Source organism: Odontesthes bonariensis, chromosome 12, assembly GCF_027942865.1.
Source record: "Odontesthes bonariensis isolate fOdoBon6 chromosome 12, fOdoBon6.hap1, whole genome shotgun sequence".
In the NCBI taxonomy this organism is placed as follows: Eukaryota; Metazoa; Chordata; class Actinopteri; order Atheriniformes; family Atherinopsidae; genus Odontesthes; species Odontesthes bonariensis.
The window spans coordinates 12,826,434-12,842,075 of NC_134517.1; the positions used below are offsets into that span (position 1 = coordinate 12,826,434).

At 41.3% G+C, this 15,642-nt stretch overlaps 1 protein-coding gene across 4 annotated transcripts in view; it reads right to left on the reverse strand.

Moving 5' to 3' along the window:
* Positions 1 to 7,473: 7,473 nt before the first annotated feature.
* The window catches only part of dpp10 (dipeptidyl peptidase like 10), an 81,163-nt gene continuing 72,994 nt past the window's right edge, over positions 7,474 to 15,642 (reverse strand). For all 4 annotated transcript variants that reach the window (XM_075479109.1, XM_075479110.1, XM_075479112.1 and 1 more), the window contains one exon: positions 7,474 to 9,337. In XM_075479109.1, coding sequence (XP_075335224.1) covers positions 9,200 to 9,337 — 138 coding nt within the window. In that variant the 3' untranslated portion in view covers positions 7,474 to 9,199. The remainder of the gene's footprint in view (positions 9,338 to 15,642) is intronic.

Genomic DNA, 15,642 nt, shown 5'->3' on the forward strand with positions numbered 1-15,642 from the left:
CAAAAAACGAGAGCTGTTCGTAACGTATTATACGTGTAGAACGGGGACAAGAACCGGGGCTTCAGCCATCTTGAATACACTGAATCGCGGCAAATGTTCAAAGCTCGGCTATCAACTCGAAGCAGTCAGCTGACTCGGTCTGAATGAAGCAGTGAAGTGGTTCAAACGTTATCAGTGACGTCACATGAAGCAAGCTCCGGCCCACTGCTTCACTATAACTACCCTGTCGAGTTTGAAGCGTGCTTCGAAGCTTCGGTGTTGGAGGTAACATCACTAGTTTTCTGGTTTGCTTTGAGTAATTCATGTGCTTTTGTGTTTGATATTGCCTTCTGTGATTGTGCGGTGATGATAGAGTGGTTTGCGTTGCATTTGCTTTAACAAGAGCTAAGTGTAGTGGTTAGTTGAGTACCGTCATGGAGCCAGAACAGCCTTAAGCTCCGGTCTCTTTCCATATGATCTTTGCTGTGTTTATTTGGTTTGCTTTGTGTTAGTTTTGTTTGTTTGTCCAGGCCAGGGCGACCGACCTGTGCTGGAATGCTGCACACCTTCTGCCTTCCCTGAGTGGCTCAGCCCGAGGTCCAGTAGTTGTAGTTTCTGCTTCATGGTGATTTGTGGTGGCCTTTGCCTTTTTAACATAGTACTAGGTTAAACTTAATAAAGTAATAATGCTTCTTAACTGTTTTAATGTTAATGTTAATGAACTTTACCAGTTACCGGGAACTGCAGGCTGTAGCCACTGTGTGCACCTACTACTGGGCCTTTTTGTGTGACAATTGACTTGTGGGTAGCCATTAGTACGTATTGAGCCCCATGTTTGAATTTAGGTGTAATGCTTGCAGTGGTGTCATTTGTGAACCTGAAATATCTATGTACTTTGAACTTTGTGGTTTGCACTCTCCGTTTGGAGTTTATTTATTCCCTGTTACTGACTTGGTGTTTTATCTATTTAAGGTCCCAGTGGTGGGTGGCAACCTCTGACTCCTCCTTCCTCTCATGAGCTTGGTTCTAAATAAATTGTAAACCTTTGGACACTTGACTCTTCATTGTCTTGCGTTGATCGACAGAATCTGGTTACAATTACCTATCATTAATATGTAGCCATAATGTAAATAACATCACCACCATGTTCTGTGCTGTCTCTCTTAATTGGCAAAAGAAACACGGTGACATTCATAATTTATGAAGCTGCACTTAGAGATTTGTCAAGAGTCTTGCCAACTCTCTCTCAAGCCAGATCTTTACAAAGTATTTGAAACAGCTACCTATTCACACTGCTGCAACATTTTATAATGATTTTGTCTTCTTCTGAATCTTTGGTGTGAGCTTGGTTTTACAAATGAATGACAGTTCAGAGAAATGTAATATTGTCACTGTACTTTGACAATACAGCATATCAAAGCACTTTTGAATCCCAGATCCCCATCTTGCTAAATCAGACTTGCACCCTCAATGATGACCGATGATGGCTGGTTTATAACCAATTTAAAAACAATCACAGCATACCTTCAATGTCCTCTTCTGAAGGCCCCTCCATGCCAATGGTCTCTAAAATGTTAACTGATATAATATTATTGAGTTGGAAAGCTGAAACTGTAGAAAATATGGCAATTAAGACTAAACAGTCAAACATACAGTCGAAATACAATACAGAACTATAAAACATGCTCTTTATCCGTATGTGTGCGTCTGTGTAAAAGTAAACTATAGACATGGGATGACACTACTGTCATTCTCATCCAGTCACTATTTACTCCCCTATGTTTTACAAGGTATACACTTACTTACTGGAAGCTTAAAAATAAACTTCATATATTGCACTTTTAAAATACAATAATAACAGTTAGTACCATTCACATCAACTTGAATTTCATCCAGACGTTTCCCATATTCTCCTAGGCATCCCTGCTCCATGGCCAGTAGCACTTTGCTGATTTTGGCCACCTGGAGGGTGCCCTCTAGGAGGCGGTAGTGCTTCAGCGATATTATGCCCGAGGAAGTCTTCCAACTGATCAAGTTCTGTGGTCTTGAGGTTCAATATAGGAGAGAGGGTGGCAATATGTTTCCTCATTTTTATAATTTCGGCCGATGACGTCACCATCACCCCATCTTGCTCCAAAACAGACCAGAGTGGTCTGAATCGTCCGAAATTATAATTCATAATATCTCAGAGACGAAAGCAGCACAAACGCCCGTTTTAACGGCACAAACCAGCACAAACGGAGCACTAAAAAAGTAAACCACTCTGGTTTGTTTTGGAGCAAGGTGGGGACCTTTGGATGACCTAAAAAATAATCTTTAATATCTCAGAAACCAAAGCAGAAAAAATTAAAATTTTAACGGCACAAACCAGCACAAACGGAGCTCCGATCAATCTGTTTGCTTGAATTTTTCACGTGGGTGGGGTGTCAGCTTCACTCAGCTGGGCAAGCTAGGAAAACGCAGAAGACTTGGTTCGATGCCTACAGAACGATAAGTAGAGGAAAGTGAACCAAGCATTTCCCCACCACTGGGTGCGTGTGTGGTCTGTCACCTCCCGGTTTCACCCGTTGAGTGTATGCTCTCTGTCCCCCACAGCAACCCCTTGAAGAAGAATCAGTGCAGAGCTGCAGTGCCGGAGCAAGGGAACGGACGTACGCATTGTTCCATAAAGCCGTCACAGCACACGGGCGGGCTTAGCAAGGCCACAATGAGAGACCAGACGAGCATGGGAGGACGAGCCAGGAGGCCGAAGAAGACTCTGTTCAATGCCTACAGAACGATAACCGCTTGAAGAGGAATCAGTGCGGAGCTGTCGCGCCGGAGCAAGTGAACGGACGGACGTGGGGCCCCCCACCCCTTGGATTATATTACCTTTTTTAATTGTGACTTACAATCCAATTTTATTTCTTTTTTCAATTTTATGGTGCTATTGTAGGCATTTTATTTTGGTGTTTTGTTTTACTGTTTTAATAAACATACATATATGTTCAGTATTAAGGCTGTTTACTTACAGTTGAACAATCCTGAGAAGTCCTCAGAATCGTTAAATGGAAGTCTGTGGATTTCAACTCTCGTTTTCTTTCCTAAAAAAATTGAATTGACACTTTTTTTTTTTTACTTCTATTACTTGTACTATTTTCTTTTAACTTTGTTTATTAAGCTTTTTTCACAATAGAACACAGACATACAGGAACACTCAGAACAGAATCCCATCCCCATGAAGTAAAGAAAAAAAAATTTAAAAATACAATTAAAAAAAAATGCATAGATAAATCACAATAAAAAAAATGTATAAATAGATGAGTGAATCTAAGACAATGTATGTCAAGAATGTTGTAAAAGAAGACATGAATATAAAAAGGAGAGAATGTTACAGAAAAATCAAAAACAAACAAGCAAGCAAAAAAACAGAGAGATACAGTACATACAGAATAGTATTTAAGCGGGTTGTCATCTAAACACAATGAAATCAGTGGTTGTCCTAGTTAACTTGATTCATGCAGCTCTGATTTCTCTTCCACATATCTCAGAAAAGGTTGCCAAATCTTTTTGAATTTACCAGCTGAACCTCTAAGTGTGTATTTAATTTTTCATATGATATAAAATACTTCTGATCCAAAGTGTGTGGGATGGAGGGATGGCATCCTTCCATTTTAGAAGGATTAGGCGACGGGCGAGCAAGGTACAGAAAGTCACACTGGGATTTGTTCAAACCGTAAACAACGGACGGTTTTCCAAAAAGAGCTATGATTGGGCAGGGGGCTAGAGACACCTCCAGAACCTCAGAAAGTGTTTTAAACACCGAAGTCCAATAGGTCAACAGTTTGGAACGGCTCCAAAACGTATGTAAATATGAGGATGGGGTCATTTTACAACGGTTGCACGCTGGATCTATATCTGGGAATCAATTTGATAATTTTTTCTTTGGTCCAGTGAGCTCGGTGCAAGATTTTGCACTGCATTAGTCCATGCCTTGCACAGATAGAGGATGTGTGGACTCTTTTTAATATTGCGTACCAGGTTTCATCAGGTATGTTTTCATTTAAGTTCTTCTCCCATCTATGTTTAATGGTGTCAAGGGACAGGGATTGTTGGATTGAAAGTGCACTATATAGGTTAGATATTATGCCTTTAAATGACTGCACAGGTGCCAATGTAGTCAATATCAGAGCTAGGAGGATAGTCTGGAAAATGAGGCAGCTGCTTTCGAAGGAAATCACGCAACTGTAAGTATCGAAGTGTGTATGTGGAATAAGAAATTTAGTGCGCAATTGTTGAAAGGAGGCAAAGGAACCATCTATGAAGAGGTCCCGCTGTTTGCGTAAACCCCTATTTTGCCACTGCAGAAACACACTGTCCTGAAGAGAGGGGGGAAACATGTGATTTGCATGAATTGGGGATTTCAGTGAGAAATGGTGCCATCCGTAGTGCCAAGGGACCGACGAACCTGTTTCCATATTCTAAGTGTTGTTTGGACTAGGACATTTCTTGTGTACGGGGTGGAGTCTGAGGCTAGAGGTGCATAGATTAATGCTGACAATAGCCCAATTCGCACGTGATAAGTATTACCTATGGATCACTGGTAATTCGCAACTACCCCCGCACCTCTGTAATTTTTTGTGGATTCGGACGGGACAAGCAAAAGTCTGTAATTTACTGAAATCACAGACATCATGAGCGGATATTCCGTAATTGTCGTAACTTCCTGTTTTGCCCCGTTGTACATGGTTGTACACATAGGTTGAACACACAGGTGTGCGTTCAGACGGGACTTAAATTACCACAGGACGTCTGTGTTTCACCGAAACACAGTAGGTAATTCGCGGCGGAATTATTACCCCACAAATCACGGACATGGCGCATTCGCACAGGACTAAGAACTCAGACATTCTCCGCAATTATTCCGAATTACGGGGGGTCCATAGGTAATACTTATCCCGTGCGAATTGGGCTAATGAGGATGGGCAGAGGATCTAGCTTCAAGAGTGCACCATGAGGAAGCATCGGCACCTGGATCCTATAGCCAATGGAGAATAGGTCGAATATTAGCAGCCCAATAATACATCTGAAAGTTGGGCAGAGCCATACCACCCAACACCTTCGGACATTGTAGATAGGCTACAATCGTGGACTCTTATTATTCCAGATGAAGCTGGATATAAGAGTGTACAGGCGTTTAAAAAATGACATGGGAATGTACACTGGAAGACATTGAAAAAGATAGCTAAATTTGGGCAAGACATTCATTTTTATGGCATTTATTCTACCCGCCAGCGTTGTTGCCCGGTGTCAACTCGTTACGTTAGCTAGCGAGGCAGAAGCATAGGGCAGAAACAGACGTCCAGAAAGGAATCAAGGGAGTAAAAAATAAAATAGCTACACGTAGTTTTATAAAATGGCCCAAAATTAACATTATAAGCAGATTTCTTGATTACTATAAACAGCATTTGTAAGCGGTTTCCACTGTACACCCAATTCAAGGGACTCATTATACATGTTCAGCATGTGAGGGATTAGGTAGGTGGAGAAAGTCTTAAAGAACTCAGATGGGAACCCATCCGGCCCCAGACTCTTGCCACTGAAGCTATTTAATAGCCACATTCAGTTCTTCAGCAGTAATAGGATTTTCTAAAATCTTCTTGGACTCTTCGCTTATAGTGGGCATGTTCAAATTTTGAAAAAAAAATGTTAAACGTGGGACAAGAGTCAATTGAACTATAATAATCCCTGAACATATAATTTATTCTTTTGTTGTCACGTGTATAACCCTCCATTTACTTGTACTATTTTCATGCAAACACACTGAAGTGAGAAGTAAATATGGTTATCTGCCAGATATCAGTGCATTGCCATCAATGACCGTGCTGACTTTTGCAATTAGCACTTTTAGGAACAGTCCCACAGTAAAGCATCAGCATGCTGACAATGACCGAGGGGAAACAGGGAGCTTAAATACTTTGGAGGAAGAGATTCGTGAATGGATGCAGCTGAGAAGCTTGAACACAGGTTAGAGTGTGGAGTTGATGACTACGAATACGAATACCTTTATTCATCCCACAGTGAGGACATTTTTATGTTACAGCAGCAAGAGATTAAATAACATAGAACTAGAACATGGAAACTGAGAAAGCTATAAGTGAGAATGTGAAACAAGAAACTAACATGACTAAACCAAGATAAGACTACTGACTAGGGTTGCCAACTCCCTGAAAAATAAATAAGGGACACCTCATTAGAACCACATTTGGTGAATTCGTACTGGCCAGGTGAATTTTTTAGCCCCTTTTTTTGTGAGTGAAACGATTTTTTAACTATTTGACTCGAACCTGAATTGAATTAGATGCATATTTTTTGAGTGACATGAACACATGGGAAACAAATTATTATCCAGCAATTCACTTTAATACAAAATACCAAAATTAACTAAATAAAACAAGTATCTTTCTTAAAGGAGAAGTTCGTTTTTTTTAAACCTGGACCTTATTTTTGGCATAAAATCCATTCATCTACTCACCGATAACAGTTTGGTGAAAGTCGGCGTCCTTCGGAAGATATTTAAATCACTGGAGATCGGCGTATATCCATATAACAGAGAGAACAGGGCAGAGACAATACAGCCTCTAAATAAGGCATTATCTGTCTTTATTTCACCAATATTTTACGACCAATGAATGAATGAACGCGTACTATTGCGATGTTAGCTCAGAGCTGCCGTGTTGTTGTTATTTTGTAGCAGAGTGGTGAAAAAGTCTACATTATGTGGTTTCAGAGAGTTATATGGTTCTGTAAAAGCATTCATAAAACAATACAGCAATGTACTGATATTAGAAAACATACTTGGTACTTTTGAATACTTAAGTATTTTTAAAAGTAAGTTCTTCAGTATTTTAACTTGAGTAAAATTTTGAACTTGTAGTTGAGTATGATTTGACCATGAGTATCAATACTTTAACTCAAGTACTGGAGTTGAGTACTTTGTCCACCACTGCTTAAAGCAGTGTCTGCTTACTGTCACCCATGCATGCTGCCTTGTTGTCTTCCGCTATCTTCTCCGGGAGCAACAGGACCTCCTCGACCAATGAGCTGACAGCTTATTCTCGAGTGTGAATATGCTGTCAGCTCATTGGTCATAGAGCAGGACAGGGCCTAGGAACAAGTTTACTGTACATTTTCAGATAAAGCCCCGTTATTCATTTCCATTGGCATGATACTGACTATTTTTATACTCTCACAGTAATACGGGACAAAATGCGTCCCTTTTCAGCTCAATACGGGACAGGTGCTGTTGTTTCTAAATACGGGACGATTCCGTTTTTCAAGGGACGGTTGGCAACCCTACTACTGACCCAAGTAAATGACAAAGCTCAAGCTAAAGACAAGATGATACAGACTATAAAATACCTAATAAAAACAAGTGACTAAACAAGAAAACAGAATAGAAGCAAAATCCAGAAAACCAAAGACATGAAAAACAAAAAAACACAAACCCGAACACAGTGTTTCAATATTTTATTTATTCATTTCTAATCATCACTAGAAGACATTCACAATAATCCCAAAACCTTGACCTTATCCCCTTTAAAACTCAGAAAAGAAAAAACATTACAAAATCTATTCTACGAGGAAAATCAAAAGCTTAAGGAGAAAACAAAAAAGAAATAACAGAAACAGCAAAAAAATAGAAATTAACAAGACATCCAGGTAAAATCAATCCATTCCCATAGACTAAACTTTCTACGAGATCATACATCTTAAAAATATATTTATGTACACACTCTGCTGTATTGTATTGTACAAAATAGGATAACACTTGACTCAGTCAGTGTTGTAGACATGCAACGACTTTACTGACACTGTAAAACTGTTGTATTTTCTTGAATCATTGTTCAGAGAACAGAAGGAAATCTGGCAGAGATGCACTGTAAAATGATCTCACGACAGAGAGTTCATCACTTAATTTAAGAGAACACATTTAAATCAGATATTAAGATGGAAAACAGTGTGAACCCAGACTGAAATTGCTACATTGCCAGTATCCATAATCTTAAAGGGATAGTTCGCCTCTTTTGACATGACAGCCGCGCCTGTTACGGTGTTTGCTGCTCGGGAAGCAGGGGGCTGCTCGGTCTGCACGGTCTACACAGCAGGCAGTGATACGAAGGGAGAGAAAATAGCACCATGCGATTGTGAGGTCTGACTTTTTCCTGGAAAACTATTTTATTTTACTCTTTTGAACGCATATTGTTTTGAGAAGCAAAACGCTTTACTTTTTAAACCCCAGCCAACGAGCCTACTTTCGTCAATGCCAAAACGAGGCCGGAACTCGGCCCACAGTACGCAATGGGGGTAAGTCAGTGTTCATAAACGATATTGCTAGTATGGGATTTCATACAGCTTCATGTCAAAAGAGGCGAACTATCCCTTTAATCTTGAACTAATTTATTCTGAGCCATTCAGCTGAAGTATTATGAGGGTTTCTAAACTGACTGCAGTACTGCCTCTGGAGGGACTGAGTGAACACAGGTTAACTTGACAGACCTAATGAACGAATACTGCTGCCACCAAGTAATATTACAGTATGTTAAAATGCATAAGGCATTGTACATGTCTAGTCCAGGCTATAATAATTGTGTGCAACCTCTAAAGCTTGTTTACAGGTTTCAGCTGGAAATTGCACTTTCTCATGATCAACTTGGGTTGTGGTGAATTACTTACATGTGCAAAGATACAACAACCAAAGGAAATGTGATATCAAAATGTTACATCTGTGTTATTGTCTTCCCAAGTGCTACCACACAGGGGACTAACGTGAAAAAAATGAGGTCAAAAGGTGGGTTGGGACCATGCACTTGGAAAAGTGTGGATGACTGCAGTCCAGAGAGCCTACAAATGACGGGATCAGTCTTCCATGTTCTTTGCCAAGAAACTGAGCATCCCAAACTATTGTGACCTTATGCTAGAGGGGAGCTCCCGGCAATGCAAGTGTCGCTGTTGCGTTCTTCAGTTGTCTTTTCAACACATTTACACATACATACACAGTCACGCAACGGAGTGCTCAGACACACAAACATATACACTCTCAGAAACTTTAAGAGCATTAGCAGCTCCATCCCCAGTGTCCAGATCTGGATAAACACTTGGTCCAAGCGCAAAAGGCCCTGATGGATTTTAGTAAAATTCTTCAAGGTTTGTCAAAGTTCTGAACCTCAAAGCCTCTTGCTTACTCCTCCTCTTCCTCATCCTCATCAGGCAGCGGTAGCAACTCCTCCTTCAGACACTCTCTATAGAAGCTGGCCAGTGTAGCATAGAGGTGCTGGCAACTCTGCCGAGACAGGAAGTGGCCCTCATCTGGGTAGATCTAAAGGGTGTAGAGTATCAGGGTGTAGCATATCCCTCAGATCATTCTGCTTATAAAATTTGGGCCGTTGGTCTCACCTCTATTGAGCATTTTTTATCTTTCAACTCATTGTTTTAACTTAAAACAACTTTAAGATTTTGGTTCATTGTCTTGCCTCCAGCAGAAGAAGCTGTAGGCATCCTTTTTTCAGCAAAATGCCCTAAAACCCCATCAAATAGCAGACAGACAAATTGTTGACATAGCTGAGCCATTAGCACCTGAAAAGCAAAACCTTTTAGGAGGTGGCAAAGACCGGTAAATGAGCTAAAAAAAATTAGTGAAATATTTTACATAAATTCTTCTTTATACACATTGGTAATGTTCCTGTATATCTGTTGATTGTGAGCTTTTGCTAATAAGTCACCTTTGCCAACTTAAATGGTGATAATTTGTCAATGTTTTGATCTATGCCCACTTCAACTGCCCTGTGTGGCCAAACATTATGTTGGAATGCAAGCTATGCTCTTATTCTGAATATTTCTTTTTGGGAAAACTGTTATGCACTTTTTTGAACATACTAAACGTGGGGTAAGATGTTGTGATGAGCTTTCAAGGGATAAAAACAAGGTATCAGTAGTAAAGACAAAGTATTAACAGTAAAATAAACTGGGTCTGTGACAGACACAGCATTTTTGTTGTAGACCTTAGAAGAGTTAAGGACTGTTTAACAGCTCAATGAAATTTTCTGACAGTGCTTAATTCCTTAATGGCAATCATAGACAGCTCCTTCTCTCATTTGCTTCTGGTCTGATCCAGGAACTGTGCTGTAAAGGTCCATTTTCCATTTATAAGGTCCATTATTTATGTAATGTAATGTAATGTAATTTTCACACCATCTTCTTATGAGACAGCAGTAGAAGGTCTACATGCTATCATGTTAGCTGCTTCATTAGGAGCAGCAGAAAAGCAAAAATAACTTGCAGAAACAATATGTCTCCAAAGTTCTCTTTTTCTACGAAATGAAAAGAATTTTATAATATTGTGGAAAAAAAACAAGTTATTTTATTCTTGCAATAGTTTTTCACAGATTGCTAGCATATCCACCTCTCACATGTCACCAAAGTTTCATTCTGATTAAATGTTTTAAGACACATAAACAAACAACTTAAGGCTTAGTTTATTTAGTGTCCATGTTAATAGCCTCTTTCGGACAGAGCCGTTCTAAGAACGCAGTTTTAGAACTGTCCTACTCGAATTTCGTTCTGATAACTGTCCTTCCCCAGCGGAACTGTTTCAGTCTGCATTCGCACATGAGTCGGGACTAATGCGCCGCGCGCATGGGCGTAATTTCGGCATGGATATAAGGGACGCGTCCCCACCAATATCCAGCGATTATCGTTTTGTCCGCACCAATTTGATCACTGGGGCTGGGGGGAAAAAAACGGTCTCCCGTCTCATTCGCATTGCGGCGAAGAAAGGGTTAACCAAAAGTCCTTTGCCAAAGGCTGACGACCAATCTGATTGGCTGTGCCTTCCCCTTCTTTCACGTGAGACTCTAGGTTGTGTATGGTTGCTAGGAGGCAGGAGCGCCAAAAAAAAAATAAGCTGAGGTCTTTTCGGTAGGTTCTATCACTGCGCTAATCAGTGGTGTTACCACACGGTACGTTATTAAATTACTCTGGCAGGCTAACGTTCCAGAATCTTTGGTGCAACGTGGGTGACACGGGCACATGACTGCCAAGTGAGATGGCAGGCAAAAGAAAAAAAGTGGACATACGGAGCTACTTTTCAAAGAAATCTGTAAGTCACACTATCACTCGCTAATGAAATGACGTTTGGAACACAGCCCGTTAGCAGGGCAAACTCGTTATCTATGAATCAAGTTGTCTACGATGGCACAACTAACTGCAGAGACTGTTGTGCAGTTGAATATCCAATGGCTGTCAATATGTTAATGTTGCATTATGTCCTGCAAATGATAGAATGTTTGTGACAGTGACACAATAACTCCTCGTCAATATAACACGAGACAGATTTATCACGAGGGCGCCTTTGTAAAACGTCGGCGGGCACCTTAGCATAATGACAAACAAAAAAAAGCTATCCTTAGCTAACATTTTTCAATGAAATGGCATTCATGGCCCATTTTATTGTCCAGGTGACAGATCCAACATCACAACGCCACACTACAACACAGGCAGACGGCGATGGAGAGAAAGAGTCACAGGTGAAGTTGAATGATGATTAGTTGGCGAAGTTGTCCTGTAATTTACCATGGGTTACATAACCAATGATAGGCTGATGATGGTTCATTACTGTCTTTGAGTGCATTAAGTGAATGCTCATGGGATGTCACTGCTATTTAACAGGTGACAGCTCAGCCATGTTGTAATAGCTCAGACAAAGGCGAAGAGACAGGAGCACAGGTGAATTTTATTGTTGATTATTGATTGATACTACTAGTAATTTTTAACACAATTCATGTTGGTAGATGAATGTTGGTTAATGATGTAAAGTGATTAATTGGTGTATGCTTGGCAAAAAAATGAATTGACATGTTATGGTTTTTTTGTACGTCGTATCAATGTATTATTTTATCAGGTGGCAATCATGACACATGATACAGGGGAAGATACAGGAGAAGAGTCAGGGTCAAAGGTGAGGTCAATTAAGAACAACCATGTTTTTTAATGTGAGGATAAAAAGTATGCAGTTAATTATGTGGGTGGTGATATCATGAGGTCACATGTAATTATCATCACATAATGTTACAGTATGGCTAATGGTATCATGTGGTCTATTTCTAAGGAAACTGGCACACCTGTAGTGAGCATCAGGGAGAGCAGCAGTGAGAGTGACACCGGCAGTGATGAAGAGCAGTGTAGTGGTGGTGATAGTCTGGACATTGGCAATAAGCCAAACCAGCCTGACCCAAAATCCATCCCAGATCAAACATTGACCAGTAGGGTCCTCCATTTTCAAGAAAGGTGGTATAAACAGTACCCATGGCTTCATTATAGCCCTGCAGTAAAGGGAGTTCTCTGTTTTTACTGTGTGAAGGCATATACTGTACAGAAAAGTGCTATGTCAAAAAAAGCAGACCCTGCATTCTCCTCCAAGGGGTATACAAACTGGAAGAATGCGCTTGAAAGATTTGAACGGCACCAAAATTCTCAGGCCCATCATCATGCAGTCACAGTGCATGCTCAACAAGCAGCCCCCATAGATTCACAACTCTCAAGTGCCTGGTCAAAACAGCAGGGAAATGCCAGACACTGCTTAAGAAGTATTGTTGGTTCAGTACAGTTCCTTAGCAGGCAGGGATTGGCAATGCGTGGCCATGGAAAGGAAGATGGTAACCTGTTTCAACACTTGAAACATAAAGCCAAGGATGACGCCTGTCTCTCTGACTGGTTGTCCCGTCACCATGATTATACATCTCCAACAGTGCAAAATGAGATTTTACAGTTGTTTGGCACCTGTATAGTTAAAGATATTGCACAAACTCTCAGATCTCTGTCTGTGCAGCAGTTCTCCATCATTATAGATGGTACTCAAGATATTTCAGGGACTGAGCAAGAGTCCATATGTTTTAGGTATGTGGATGAGGATCTGGTTCCACATGAGGTGTTTGTGGGCTTATATCAAGTGTCAAGAACTACTGGAGTGGAGATAGCAAGAGCAGCGGTGGATGTGCTTTTGAGGCTGAATATCCCATTGGCATATTTGAGAGGTCAGGCATACGATGGTGCAGCAAACATGTCAGGATCGTATTCAGGTGCACAGGCAGAAATGAAAAAACAGCAACCACTGGCATTGTATGTGCACTGCGGGCCTCACTGCCTGAACCTGATAACACAGGCTGCATGTCAGGCCAGTCCTTTAATTCGTGATGCCTTAGAGTGGGTGCATGATCTGGGGACATTAAGCAAGCAGTCAGGCAAATTCAAGGGCATGTTTTCAGCTGTAGCCGCAGATTCAGAGGGACCAAATGTGTCTCTTAGACCACTCTGCCCAACCAGGTGGACAGTAAGGGGAAATGCTGTCAAAGCCGTGCTATCTCAATATGAGAGTGTGCTGGTGAGCCTAGAGGAGATGGCAGCAAGTGGGTCAAGCTCAGCTGCTAAGGCAAATGGTTTGCATGACAGATTTTCAAAGGGAAAGACAGTGCTTGGGCTTCTAGTGGCATTGGAGGTCATTGAGGAGCTAGAATGCCTCAATAAGTCCCTGCAGAAAAGAACAGCAACAATTGCTGGAATGAAGGAAGCAATAGAGTGCGTCAAATCCACCCTACAGGGTAAAAGAAATGAGGAAAAATTCCAGAAAGTGTTCGATAAAGCTGTGGAAATGGTGGATTCCCTGGAACTTGAGCCAATTCAGATTCCTCACCAGAGACGGCCACCGAAACGGTACACTGGTGAGGCAGGCAGTCACACTCCCAAGACACCTGAGGAGTCTTACAGACCAGAATTTTACAAGGTGCTGGATACTGTAGCTGTTCAGTTTGAGGATAGGTTTAACCAACCTGATCTGTGTGTCTTGCAGAAATTGGAAGAAACTCTGCTGTCTGGAAAGGTGGATGGCATTGTTGATCAGTACCCAGAAATTAACAGGCAGACTCTTGAGATTCAGTTGGCCATGTTCAGGTCAAAATATACATTCACATCTAGTAGTGAGGTGGCTACTATTATCAGAGGGATGCCAGTTGAGGTGAGGGGTCTGTTTAATGAAGTGGAAAGCCTTGTCAGGCTGCTTTTAGTTGTGCCAGTTTCATCAGCTGAAGCAGAGAGAAGCTTCAGTGCCCTGAGAAGGCTGAAAACATGGCTGCGGTCAACAATGACCCAAGTGAGATTGAACAATGCAGCTGTATGCCATGTTCATCAGGACATACTGGATAATATAGACATAAAACAAATATGCCAACAGTTTGTCGCAGTTAACGATCGACGTAGGCATGTGTTTGGCTCCTTCACATAGACCCATTTTTGTGCTCATCAGTTGAGATGACAGTTGCAGTATGGCTGAAATACTTACTAAGTCTTGAGGAGTAAAGTAATGTTAAGATGTAAAGTGATGTTAAGATGTAAGTATTTATTTAGTTAGTTCTCCTTTCATATAGCATGCCCTACACCATTGCAGAAGGAAAGTTCATTGTTTAAATATAAATCACTTAGACTAACTGCTTAATGCTGTATAGTTGAAAATAAAGTAGGCCTACATTTTTTCTGTTATTGTAATGTTTTGTTTCATGGAGACCCGTTTCATGGCAGAAGTAAACAGACATGTAAACTATCAATGTGTGTCATTGATTGATTCGGTTGTACACCGACTGAAGGTATATCATTTGTGGCAGTTTTGGGGGGTGGGGGTGGGGGGATTAGGTCCCTGTCCCCACCAATGTCAAAGCCAAAGTTACACCCTTGGCCGCGCGCAGCCGTCTGCGTCAGTGACGTGTTACGTTAGCCGTTTAGCGCCACATTCAACAACAAAACAAAACAAAACAAAACCGGTAAAAGTAAGGAGAGAAGAAAAAACACCACAAAGAAGCTAATATGGAGAGCGGGGAGGCCACCGTGTTCATGGTCTGCATGATGGTGATATTAATCATGAACGGTTTTATTTCGAATTTAGTTTCTTTTTCACAGCTGCCTCTGCTATTCCTGCTCTTCTCAGGTGTACCTAATGTAGTTTTACATAATTTGTAACGTGATGTATATCTTGTATAACAAATTGTAAATAACAACACGTTTATTCGTGTCCCTGCCCTCTCTTTCCTCATGTTCTTTTTCGCGGGGGTGCTGCACAGCCGCGGGGCCTTTAAGAATTGAACATTCTAAATGTGACGTCACGAGCTACCAAAGCTACCAAAGCAACCAAAGCAAATTCTTAAGCGAAGCTTCTCCAGCGACCTCCGCTACCAGGTAGCGGAGGTCGCTCTTGGTGTACACGCAGCAAAAGGAGACCAGTGTAAGTTTAACTTATTAAACACGCGCCGGTTATGTTCATGTAGTATGAGTAAACATTTCAGCCGTGACAGCATGACATGGGGCGTAGCTACCGACCACCAAACACCTACGTCAGATGCATTCTATAGAACCCTGAAAAGACCCGACCTCGGAGAAGGAGCTGAAATGGTTACAGGAACTGAGGGCCATGGTCCCGAGTTCCTGTATGTCCGAACACGGGAGAAAACGGCCCCGCGGATTAAAAGGTTATTAGAACTGCCAATGGTTCCTACAGTCCGAAAGCAGCTACTGTCACAGTCTCCAGCTAGCTTCCTGTGCCGACCTTATTTGGTTCATCTCATCTCTGTCTAAACTTCCCTC